The sequence below is a fragment of the Protopterus annectens genome, chromosome 14.part0, assembly GCF_019279795.1.
Source record: "Protopterus annectens isolate FY-2018-M chromosome 14.part0, PAN1.0, whole genome shotgun sequence".
In the NCBI taxonomy this organism is placed as follows: domain Eukaryota; kingdom Metazoa; phylum Chordata; order Ceratodontiformes; family Protopteridae; genus Protopterus; species Protopterus annectens.
This window is the reverse complement of record NC_056748.1, coordinates 232,404,009-232,417,537: the sequence shown is the minus strand read 5'-3', so window position 1 is coordinate 232,417,537 and position 13,529 is coordinate 232,404,009. Positions and strand designations below refer to the sequence as shown.

Below are 13,529 nucleotides of genomic sequence, written 5' to 3'. Positions count from 1 at the left end.
GCTTCTGTTTGGAGTCTGCATCTCCTGCCTGTGTTTGTGTGGATTTGCTCTGGTGCCCTGCCATTTTACAAAGATGTGTCTGCAGTTTTAATCCCCTGCGTCTCTGCTGAAAATTGTTTTTGTTCTGTCCGCAGTAAAATTGACAGGCATTTGAATTTCAGACTTCAGGTTTCTGAATGTTTAATTCCTTGCATAATTGATGGTGCAGTGATAGTATTGTTGCCTCACAGCTATAGGTTTTCTGGTTTGATTCTTGGTTGGGGTGGCTTCTGTCTGCATCTCCTGCCTGTATTTGTGTGGATTTGCTCTGGTGCCCTGCCATTTTACAAAGACGTGTCTGCAGTATTAATCCCTGCGTCTCTACTGAAAATTGTTTTTGCTCTGTCCGCAGTAAAATTGACAGGCATTTGAATTTCAGACTTCAGGTTTCTGAATGTTTAATTCCTTGCATAATTGATGGAGTGTTGGTTTGTCCAGGTGTTTTGTACTAAGAGGTTGACAGCTATGGTGAGAACTGAATTCACTAAATGATAGCCATTTAAGTTTCACCAAGTTAATACTATAGCACAACAGGCTGTGTACTTGCTTTTGATGCAGAAGGTTGTGGAGGGCAACAGACACTTTAAGATGACTGACTTCAGAGATTGTGCATATTTACTGATAATGGACTGTAGAATTGTGCATATTTACTGATAAAGGTGGACTGTAGAATTGTGCATATTTACTGATAATGGTGGACTGGTGAAATAGCCAAGTATAATGGTTCATTGGAATGGCTGCAGAGGCTCCATTCAACCATTATTTTGTCAGGGGAAGGGCAGCAAACTCAGACAGGCCCAGCTGAACTGAGCTGTTCTATCAACTGTCTCAATTTATACAAGAGCAATTTTAGTACTGCAGGTAGCAGCTGTATTGTGTGTCTAATCCATACAAAAATTCATAACATCAAACTAGTTCAAAATCTTTCACAATTTCACCCATCATATTTCATAACATCCTGAAAAATATTAACTGGATTATCCTCAAATCTCTTCCTTTAGATGATGTTCTCCTCTACTGTAACAACTGTGTTCTAACTACATTAGATAGCCTAGCTACAAGAAGTCTGGTAAGTGCTAAACTAATAAGCTAGTAAAAGTGCAGAAGAGGAGAGAAGTAGCAGATCTAAGGGAAAAATTGAAGAGCAGACTTTGGCACCACTCAGAAGCTTACAAACAGTCCTGGATACAGAAAATCTGCATCTGGACTAGACTAGTTATAAGAAAGGTGGGAAACAAGTGCAAACCCAGGCTTTTAAACAAGAAAGTTGAAAGAGATGGAAAAACTGCCCAAACGGCCAATAAACTACAATTTCTGGGCCAGAGACCACTCCTCTTGTGGTAGACTGGCTACCTAGTGCTTACCACTTCCACTGATAAGCTAGAAGGCTTCCCTCCAACACAGAAAGGCTTGATGGGCTCAGCAGCTTACAAACAGTCCTGGATACAGCAAATCTGTATCTGGACTAGACTAGTTACAGGAAAGGCAGGAAACAAGCTTAGATTTTTTTTTTTACAGAAAAGCAGCTAAAACAGCACTAAAAACAATTCAAGTGCAGTGCAAGCTAGCACATTTGAGTGTGTAGGAATATTAAAGCAAATAGAGTTTAAATAAATGCAATTTATGCAAACTGTATTCTGAACTGAATTCAATTATTGTTTTATTCAACTCTGAACAGTTAAAAAGTGCCAAAAATATACTTATCAGCTGAGAAGCACACTCGGACAGAACACAAGGAGATTCTAGCAAAGTTTTTTTTTTTTTTTTTTTTAATTATTATTATTTTTTTTTTATCTACAATCAATTTCTGGTTAGTAATCAGAAGAACTAAGTATCAGTTTTCTGACGAGATTAAAATTACCAATATGAATGCCTGTAGTCAGGAAACAGAGACTTCTGATGTCCCATCTGGCACTGAGCAGTATTTAGTCATTTTGAAGCACTCCTGTCTCCTCTTCCTGAACTATTTAATTATTAGTGTTCCACAACTTGTAAAGTTCAGGAAGAGGAGAAGGGAGTGCTTGAATATGACTAGATACTACCTTTGATAAGCAGCACATGAAGTGCACTATCTAGTCATTTTGAATCACTCCCTTCTGCTCCAGAACTATTTTATTACTGTTCTACAACATATATGTGATGATAAAAAGAGAAATATCTTCCGCTCGAAGTTAATGCTCCTCTGTAAATAGCAGTGACAAAGTATATTAAAAGAACACACAGAGCAGCAAACTATCCCATGCACAAATCATTTCGTTGTTGAAATAATCCAAATCTTCCAGATAAAAGGTTGTAGATGAGTTTATTAATGCATAACAGGTTAGCGCTTTCGCTTATTAAGCTTCTAATAAGCGAAAGCGCTAACCTGTTATGCATTAATAAACTCATCTACAACCTTTTATCTGGAAGATTTGGATTATTTCAACAACGAGTGGATTTGTGCATGAGATACAGTTTTTTGTACCCCTTCATTGCTTTGCTCCTGTGTGTTCTTTTAATATACTTTATATATGTGATGATGACTAGATGTGCCAGGCTTTCATCCCCACTCTGAAACAGTGATCTCCTCCCACACATCTTCTACTAGGAGGATCTATAAGAGCAAATGGAAAAGATTTTCTTTATGGGCTCGACAGCAGCAGTGGGGTGGGGAGAGTACAATGCATGACTAGTAGTTCCTTCTACCCCAGCAGGAATGCTTTACATATTATTCCTAGAATCCTGAAAAAGTATTAATATTCATAAAAAAGCAACAATAAACTACCTTTTGTAATTCCTTTGAAACTCTCAACATTTGGATATCACGAGCTTTGTTGTGCAGGTCTTCTATCTGCATCTGCATTTTCTTACGTTCCCATTCCAGCTGTATAATCCCTTTTCGAAAATCTTTGCTTTCTACCATGCTGGCAATTTTCTGCTCCCCAAGAGACTGTAGTAGAAACAAAATAAGTTGTAATGAGGAGATTTAAATATGTACAGTCATACAAAATGCAGCTTCCCACTTCAACTGTTTTACTACACAGACCTTTTTTTCTCAAACCTTTCTTTATACAGTGTCTAAAATAACCATCCCATAACTCTAACTTTACATAATACTTATGTAGACCTTATTTCATCCTATGGGCACAGTACAGTGGAACTCTCAAGCTCATTTTGTTTCACTTCTTTGCCCACACGCCCTGACAATCGGCGTCTTCTTCTTGGACATTGACTCATTTCTTCATTCATCATCAAGGGAAAGAGTTGATCAAGAGGAACTATCATTTAGACACCCATCAGGAATAGTTTCAGAGTTTTCCCCTTTTTCACCTTACCCTCTGACAGCCAGTGACAACCCCTGGGTGTGGCATGCAATATACATCTGTGCCGAACCATTCCTCGCTTCCACAAGGAGTTGATATCAGTAGGACTGCCCAACCCACAGACAGCAGTCTGTAGTTGTTTCCCTGGTCTCCTTCAGGGAGAGCAACCCACATGAATGTGTCCCCTCCATCACAGGGCAGGCATGCTCATCTTCCCTGCCTGTGCTGTCAAGTGATTGAGCCACTCAGGTCACCTGGACAGCAGTCAGGGCTTTATCCATCAGTTCAAGTAGCTGACAAGCTCTTGTATTATGTAATATAAATGCTAAGCTCTTGTAGTATGTAATATGAATTCCAAAATGACTAGATGACTGGATGGTACTTCTACAAACAACAATTACAAAACAAAGAAATCTGTATGCATAGATATACATATGTAAACACACACACACACACACACACACACACACACACACACACATTTTTTCACTGAAGTGCAATAAATACACTCAAATATAATATATGTCTGTGTATAAACACACACACACACTATATATATATATATATATATATATATATATATATATATGTGTTTCCCTTTCAAACCATCGAACGTTTAATACATCGAAGTTCAGATCATCGAGACCAGAACATTGAGTTTTAAAACATCGAAGGTTTGAAGGGGAAGAAAAAGGTAAGTGCAGGTGGGAGAATATTTGTGTTTTTGCAGGGCATCAAGGTGCCCTGCATACTGTGTGTCTATGTGCCATCTGTGTGATGGCACTACAGATAGGGTATGGAAAATCTCCTGTTTAGCGCTTCTGCACATAGCTCTAAATGGGACATTTCCCTTTACTCCACTGTAGTGCGGTCTCGGAGTTGGCATATTAAAGTAGGGGGGGTGCAGGGGAGCAAAGCCCCCCTGCATACAATTGTTAAAATTTCTTTTTCTTTTTTTTTGTTTGGTTATACTTGTAACCTTCGATGTTTCAAACTTCGATGGTCTGGTCTCGATGATCAGAATTTCTATGTTTTGAAATTTCGATGGTTAGAAGTGGAACCATATATAGATATTTGTGTGTGGTATTATTATATTTGGTCAAAAACAAAAAAAAATGACAAAAACACAAAATATCAAAGACTTATTTACTGCAGGAGGCAAGACCCCCTGGTAATTATTTACATCAGTGCAAGGATTACACAACAGCTGGGAAAGGAAAAATTCCACTTTCAAGATATTGATTGTTCAAAATGTTATGTTTCAACATTTTTTCAGTCAAATGGCATGGAACTATAAACACAAAAGGGGAAAACTAATTGTACAGGAATGATTACTCTTGATATGGGCATATGAATTATTAAAATAGACCATTGTCAGAACGTCTTATATAAGATCTGTGTCACAGATCACTTTACATTCATATTAAAAATAAAATAAAAAAAACAGGATTCAAGCTGGAATTTCCAACTGCCAGTTTCCCCTCATAGCCAAAACTCCAGTGGTATACTTTACAGTGCCCAACTAAACTACCGGGTCCTGCTCAAGTTTAAAGTGAACAGTCTCCATAAAGTATCAAATATGTCAAATACACTGGATTAACTACACTTTCTGTTTTACTTGTAAAATATACAGGAGAGCATGCCACCAGAGATGCCATTCAGACCAAATGCCTCCCTACCTAGGACTGAAGTCCACCCTCCCCCATAGCTCTCTATATAAGTTATCCTTTAACTTTTTAACAGCCATTACAAGGATTATAAAACTGATGTAATGCCCTAGCCATTTATTTGACAACTTCTAGTGGCAGCATTTCAATAAGACAAGAAGCAAATGGTGGTGAGTTTAGATTTATACTTATTTCTAAACATTACCATAATAGAGGTATTGCATTCTTCCAACCTGGCACAAGATGGGTGATTGTTATTTTGTGCAGATTGTGCACGCCGAAAACTTTTGCTAACCTGCTCAGGCTCAATACACCACCCTCTACCCTACTCCCATTCCCACTCACCCCCTCTTTCCTTACATTTATATTCTACTAACCTCCCCCCTTCCAATCAGCCACTCATCCTCACTCATTCCCACTACCTCACTGACTTACAAGTCTCACTTCCAGTCCTCGCAACAGAGAGCCTAACATGTATTTTCTTCTTCATCAGACATTACTCTCGCTCCCTACTACCCTTCTACTTCTAACTCTTCTACAAGCCACATCAATAAACCCTCATTCTCTTCCCCCCAAAACAAACTCTTTACTTCCACCATTCTCTCCCTACTCAACAGTTACTCAGGTATAGGCCCCATGCCTGTACTGTAGTGATCCTATTCCTCTATGCTAAGCCTCATATTCTCCCCACAAACTTTAACTTACATTATACACCCAGCACCCATTACTACTCCCTGCACTACATAATCTCTAACATTTCTTATATCATACTCCATTTTTTTCATATACTTTCCACCCTCTCCCATTCCAATGACATCCACCCCAAACATGGACCCTCTTCCATTTACTTCCCTACAAACACCAGTTTCCCCAAAAACAATATATCACTTCACGTCTGGTTGTTACATAGCAAAACTGACATCCAAGCTGCCAGAGAAACCTGGCTAAAACCCTCTGTTCAGGACTATGAGATTCTACCTCTGAATTTTAATATGATTAGGTCAGATAGACTACATAAAAAAGGAGGTGGTGTAGCCATCATTTTCCCCAATACCCTCAACCTATCTCAATTCAAAGACCACATCCCTCAATTCCAAAATGCTGAACTCTTGATCTATTTTCTTGATATCAATTGTTCCAAAAAGCTCTGCATAATTGTCCTATACATCCCACCTGGAAATAACATTCCTCTTCTAGAAGATATTATATCCTAGATCTCTTACACTATAAAAAAACGAAACAATAATCCTTGGCGACATGAATATTGACTGGGCCTCTTAACTCCTCCAAACAGTCATCCTCCAACATAAACATGTTTCACTTCACCCAACTCATTACTACCACTACTAGGTACAATAATAGAACCAATGTTGGATCCATCTTAGAATGGATACTAGTCTCGGATCCCTCCATGTTCATAACTTCTGGCACAATATCCAACTTCTCTAGTGACCACTTTCCTGTCTATACAATCCGAGCCCGCACATCCATACCAAAAATTCATAACATCAAACTAGTTCAAAATCTTTCACAATTTCACCCATCATATTTCATAACATCCTGAAAATTATTAACTGGATTATCCTCAAATCTCTTCCTTTAGATGATGTTCTGCTCTACTGTAACAACTGTGTTCTAACTACATTAGATAGCCTAGCCCTACCAAAACTAAAAGAATCAAAACTAATCACACCCCTGGTTAACAAAAGCTACTAGAGAAATCATGACTAACAGAGACACAGCATGGATACTATGGCTTAAATCCAATACTACATCTGAACTTATTCATTATAAACAGCTCCATAACCAAGCTAAAAAAACTTGTTTCTAAAGATAAACATCACTACTTCTGGAACCAACAAATAAATAGAAAAAATAACCTGAAAATATGGTCTTCTATCAATAATCTCTTGAACCCCGGCACTAAACTCAACCCCTGCCCACACCCTGACCAACCTCCTGGCTACCTTCAACTCCTACTTTATTGACACTATTACCAATATTACTGTTATTTTTTCCCAACCGCTCCCTAATAATTCTAATTCTTCATCTTTCCCTCCCCTCCTCCAGTATACTCCAACTCAGAATTTTCCCAAATAACTCACACCATCCCTCTCCTAATATGCACAATCCTCCTCCAAACAGCATACAACAGACTTCCCAACTTCCACTTAATCTCTCTCCTATCCCTTCTGCTTACATCAAAAAACTTCTGAAATTAAAGCCATGCTCTAACTCAGCTGACTGAATTCTTGCCAAGTTTCTAGAACTCGCTGCTAACTCAGTGGCCTATCCTATTAGCATTCTAATAAACAAATCTATCCAAGAGTCTCACATCCCTGGCCTCTGGAAAAAAAGCCATCATCCTACCTCTTCACAAAGATGGCCCTCTTCTGATGTCTCTAATTATCGACCCACTGCTATTCTTTCCCCATCTCTAAAATTCTAGAAATATGTGTGCAAAAACAACTCTTAGACTACCTTCTAAAATACAAAATTCTCTTCCCCACAAAGCATGGGTTCCATCCACGACACAGTACATCTACTGCACTAATTTCCTTCTTAGACATAGTCAACAAAGCCCGAGACTTAGGAAACATTGTATCTGCCCTTTTTTGCACTTATCTAAAGCATTCAATACTATCTCTCACCCCATCCTCCTCTACCGGCTCTCCAGTATAGGTCTATCTCCACAATCTCTTAACTGGTTCAAAAGCTACCTTACCAATAGAGAGCATGCAGTTAAATGGCAGAATTCCATTTCCCCTTATATTCATAACCCTACAGGAGTACCCCAAGGCTCAATTTTGGGCCCTCTTTTGTTTAACATTTTTATTAATAATCTCCACCACGATATTCAGCAGGGTTCCCTAGTCCAGTACACAGATGACTCAACTATAGTTTGCTCTGCTCATAACACAGATATATTAAAGCAATCCACCCAAGCTGCATTTTTCATTGTGGAGAAATGGCTTCACAAAAAAACACCTTTCTTTAAATCCTAAAAAGACCAAACGCATGATATTTACACCTAAGAAAAACACACCTATTAATAAAGTCAAACTTGAAATCTTCTCCCTTAACTCTACTAAAATCCAGTTAGTTGCCCACACTAAATTGTTAGGGGTACTAATTGATTATAACCTCAAATTCGATCTTCATATTCAAAACAATATATGTAAGACTCACAAAAAATTTGGATTACTCTACAGACATAATAAGTTCCTCTCCCTCCCGTCTAAACAAACTTTAGCACTATCTTACCTTTTACCCTCACTAACTTAGAGTGCTCCTTTACTAACCAACCTGCAGTCTTCCATGATAAAATTAGAAACGTTATAACAAAATTGTTAAATTTGCCACAAATAGTCACCACTCTACACACCACTGTAGTGCCCTAAAACAATTACAATGGCTGGAACTCCCCCACTCCCTCCTCCTCCTTCAGCTCACAACTACACATAAATTAATTTAAAAGCCTTATGACTACCCTTCACTTAGCTCCTCATTCACCGTCTACAACCATATTAGGCCTCTTTGATCCAAACACCAATATCTTCTCCAAATTCACAAACCCAAGCTACCTGCAAGGCAGTTACTATACTCCTGGAGTATTGCCAAAGTATGGAATAACCTACCTCATTCTACTTGCTTACAACAAACCCCTTCCAACTTTAAAAGTGCACTACACAATCATCTTCTCTCCAAGTGGACATGTAACTGTTCAATTACACACACTGCCATTACTTAACTCTACCATTTGAACCTTGAAAGTGTTTAATCCAACTTTTCCTAAAGGTTTTCTCTCTACTTCCTAACAAACTTTTATATATTTTACTCCTCCCTTGCTTCTTCTTAGCACCCTGCTACTCTTCCTCCTTTTTCTTTTTTCCACTTCTTTATTTCTTCTTCCTTCTCTATTCTCTCTAGTTACTATCATTATTTTTTTGACTTTCCTTTTTTACCTCTCTCTCTTCCTTCCCCTTTTGCATTTATAAACTAACATCCTCTTTGCCTTTCTCTATTTATGTTCATATATTTTAATTGGCTGTTCTATTTTAATAACAAAGCCATATACTTTTCTTGTTGCTTATTACACTTTAATCCTGAATTAATTGGATTTTTCTCTGTATTATATCATATTATTATTGTCCTTCTATACTAGGACCATGTTCAACCTTTTTGTATTATCTCTGTTTTATAAGGTTTATGTCATGCTACGCAATTTCTATGAAATTTTTGAAATTTGTATACAGTTTTCTTTTTGCGACTTTATGAAAATCTTTATGTAACTATTTTCTTACACTGGAGCTTTTCTCCCCGGACCTCCACTAAAAATGAGCTATCCTGGCCCAGTGGATTTCCCCAGAAAACAAACGCCAATAAATAAATAAATTGCTTGTTTAAAGTACGGTTTGTTAAGTTAAAATATTTTGTTCTTCCATAAGATTCTTCCTTAAGGATAAGTGTTCAGCACCCTTAAGGCTGGAAAAATACATTTCCTTGGTACTAGGCTATACTGTCTATATAAATATGAGAGCCACAAATTTAGCTGAATGTCATTTTGTACAACATCTGTTTAGTCCACCAAGAAAGAAAGACTTGCTGGAGCTGGCCAGAGTCAAAACTGACCAGTAGTGTTTAAGCTTGAACTACCACTGTCCTTTTAAGAAAACATTGTACCAAGCAGTGTGGAAGATGTACAAATGCATAGTTATGGTAAGCAATTGTGCAGCACATTTGGTGTGCATGCAGGTGTGTGCACAGTCGACCAGAAGGCAAAGCTATGCTTCTCAGCTGTCTCTGATTTTCCAGTTGATTTTTGTCTTATATTTTTGCTTGCCATCTCTTGTAAAATGTTTGATTTTGGTAAGTTAGTGAGGATTGCCTTTCAAGTTCCTATATCAGGTCATTTTGTTATTTTTCCTTCTGATTTGTGATGTCTCTTGACTTGCCACTTGTAGGCTTACTTTGGTATTTTACTGTTTTCACATGAACAGACTGTTTAGAGAGACTTTTGGATAAATCGGCCATTTCTTTATTTCTTCTGCTTTGCCATGCTTTTGTTGGTTAATGTCAGCCTACAGTGTTGAAAAATGATTCATCAATCTCCGTTTTTCCCATTTTTACATGGGGTCGGGGTGTTGCATCAACTATTGCCTCTTCTGTCTATTCAGAACCACTGTCCTACATTATTTCGACCATCATATCTGTCTGTCTCAGGTCTTCTCTCATGCAATCTATCCATCTATTGGCTGGATGTCCTTGTTCCTCTTGCCTTCTTCCGGTCTCTCCCAAATCTTATTTACCTCCTGCTTTCCTGAAAATATGACTGAACCTTTCTAATCTGTCCTCCTTGAATTTCTCTGTAATTGAGGTTACTTTCTCTAGACACACCCAATTACTTATTATTTACAATTTACCACTTAGGAAGACATGTTTTTTTTTTTTTTTTTTTTTTTTACTTAGGAGTGCCCTATATTTTACCACAAATTTCTCACTGATGTTAAGATAACACCCAATGAGATGCTGTACTTTATACACCTTGTTACGAGTTTCCTCTCAGTGCTCAGACAAAATCCAGTATAATTCAGTGCCATGTAGACTTATACTTCTAGTAGAGAAAATCCATCTTAACACTTACATTTTTGATATTTCAATATAGGTATAACAGTTCTCCCTTTGGTTTATCCTTGGTCAATAAATCAAACTTTTATATACTTAAAGTTGGTATAAGAGATCTGAGTCTAGGCTACTTCAGATAACTATGTGATCATTTTAGCTTCAGATTTACTCTAAGAAATAACTCAAAAGGATGGACATGAGGTGTAGGGAGAATGAACTCTAAGTTAGAAATACACCTACTGGCTAGACTGCTTGAATGGTAGCACTCACTCCATGCATTTATATGCATTTGTATTATTAATTTTCTAGTAGTTATCTTGTATTGTTTTCTTAATGTCCTACACATGAAGCACAGCAAGAGTTGAATCATAAACACTACAACTAAAAGCATTTAAAAAATCTTACCACCCCCCCCCCCCAACCTGAAAACACACTGGTTATCCATGCCATGGAATGCCATCAACATTTTTGGCACATAGGTTCATAGGTTGGTACTGGGCTATCTACCCGAAGGCATATATTAGCCCAGCCACATTGTGCGGTATTCACCGCCCCTTTAGTAGATCCCTAGACCCTTGTACTAGCAGCTAGTACACTTGGCCCCTATCTAGTAGTGCTGTTGGTGTGATCCCCGGTGTGAACTTTCTGTTACCCATCCACTCATCAAGATTCCTCTTGAAGAGTGATAGTGAGGGGCTCTGTCTTATGTAGATCGGGACCCTGTTCCATAGGGAAGTCTCTGCGAAGGGACTCTATCCCTCCAGCATGTTCTATTCATTGTTCTGTTGAGGTTTATATCCCTAGGCGTGTAGCTCGAGTAGATTTGGTTTTGCTAAGATGGAGCATGCTCAACAATTCTGGGTTGGACATGGCTCTGTCGTTAGACAGAGATAAGCCTCTAGAAAGCGGTATGCAACAGAGAACAGTCTTAGATTTTTCAATCGTGCTGCATAGGGCAACTGTTTGAGGCCAGTAATCCTCAGTAATATAAAATTTACAACTTTAAGATGTACCCAAATCATTTTAAAATCTCATTTCACTACCTGAAATGACTGTATAGTATTTTTATCATACATTCTCCCCTTTCTTATTGAGAGTTAATACAGTTCATTTACTTGTGTTAACTCCACAAGTACCTATCTACTTGATATCATGTCACAAAAGTCAGAACCTGAACTCCACAAATCCCGCTGCATATAACAGCCATTTTGCATTTACCCTGCATTTGTTCACACTAATGAGCCAAACTACAAAGTACATTTTTCTCTTTTTATCCTCACATTTATTAAACCATATCTATTTGTAACCATTTGCCTTTTAAACAAATCTGCATATTTATGTTAGGTTCATAGGTATGTACTAGGCTAATGGCCCTGAAGCCTTTACAAGCCTAGCCCATAGAGTTACCCTGGCATCATGCCTCCTGACCTTAGTTCCCAGTGCCACTGATGAGTAGAGCCACTGGAGTGATCCCTGGGGTGAATTTTCTATTTCCCATCCACTCATCAAGATTTCTCTTGAAGAGGGCCAGTGAGGTGCTCTGTTTGACATGTATGGGAAGTCTGTTCCATAGCATGGGCAGTCTCTGGGTTATGAACCTGTCCCTCCACATTCCGTTGATTGTGGTAATGAGGTTGAGGTCTCTGGAGTGTGTGGTGCGGAGGGATTGAGATTTCTTTAGATGTAGCATTTCTAACAGAGCTGGGTCAGACATGGCTTTGTAAGTCAAGCAGAGATCACCTCTAAGTAGGCGGTATGAGACAAAGAATAGATGGAGTTTTTTTGAGTCTCTCCATAAAGGACAAGTGTTTAAGGCCTAGGATCCTTTTTGTGAGGTACTTTTGCAGCCTCTCCAGTTGTTGCAGGTGTCTAGTGAGGTACATGCAAAATGGGGCACTGTACTCGATGACTGGCCTAATGAGGGAAGAGTAGAGGGAGACAATGACCTCTTTCTTCCTGAATGCAAAACTTTTAGTTATGTACTTACCATAACTTTAGATGTTTGGGATCCATCTCGCCTGCATTCAATACTGATGGGCTCGGAGCCGATCCCTCGGCTCCGACTCGGCACGCTATGCTATAGAGCGAGGCCTCTTATTGGCTGAGCTATTTCTTATCCCAGGATGCACCACCACTAATGCCCCAGATCTTGTTTGTCCGCATTCATGCACACATGCACAACTTGTTTATATAACATTGTCAGATGTTTCAAGATGAAACAACAGGATTCGGACCTTCTGATATCCTCTGATCTCCAAGGAAGGGGGAAGGAGGGTGGGTTATATTAGGAATGTAGCGAGATGGATCCCAAACATCTAAAGTTATGGCAAGTACATAAACAAAAGATCTTATGTGATCCTATATAGCCTACAATCAATACTGATGGGACAGTGTCCCTAGCACCTAAATCCTGGGTGGCTCATTGGAAAACACTCCTGAGCACTGTGGAACCAAATGAAGCTCGTCCTCTAGATGCCACATCAATTTGTAGTGGGAAATAGAAAGTGTCGGGGAAGACCATGTAGCCGTAGCACAAATGTCACTAATGGCAAGCTTAGAATGAAACACTATAGAAGTAACCATACCTCTTGTAGAATGAGCATTAATAGAGGTGGTAAGCTCTTTATTAGAATAAGAATAAGCTTGAGTAATACAGTCCCTGATCCATTTGGCAATAGTGACCTTCGTGACGGCTTTGCCTAATTTATTGTCCGCAAAGGATACAAACAACTGATCTGTTTTCCTTGTTTGTCTGGTCCTATCTAAATAAAAACGCAACTGCCTGTGAACATCTAGTGTGTGGAATATGAATTCCGCTTTGTTAGAATACTTCGGAAAGAAGACTGGAAGTTCTAATGACTGTTGTAGGCAGAAACTGGAACACACTTTGGGGACA

At 38.7% G+C, this 13,529-nt stretch overlaps 1 protein-coding gene across 1 annotated transcript in view; it reads right to left on the bottom strand.

Moving 5' to 3' along the window:
* Positions 1 to 13,529, bottom strand: part of CFAP43 (cilia and flagella associated protein 43) — a 3,581,735-nt gene that overhangs the window by 263,990 nt on the left and 3,304,216 nt on the right. The window contains exon 35 of the mRNA XM_044055952.1: positions 2,804 to 2,968. Within this exon, the coding sequence (XP_043911887.1) occupies positions 2,804 to 2,968 (165 nt within the window). The remainder of the gene's footprint in view (positions 1 to 2,803; positions 2,969 to 13,529) is intronic.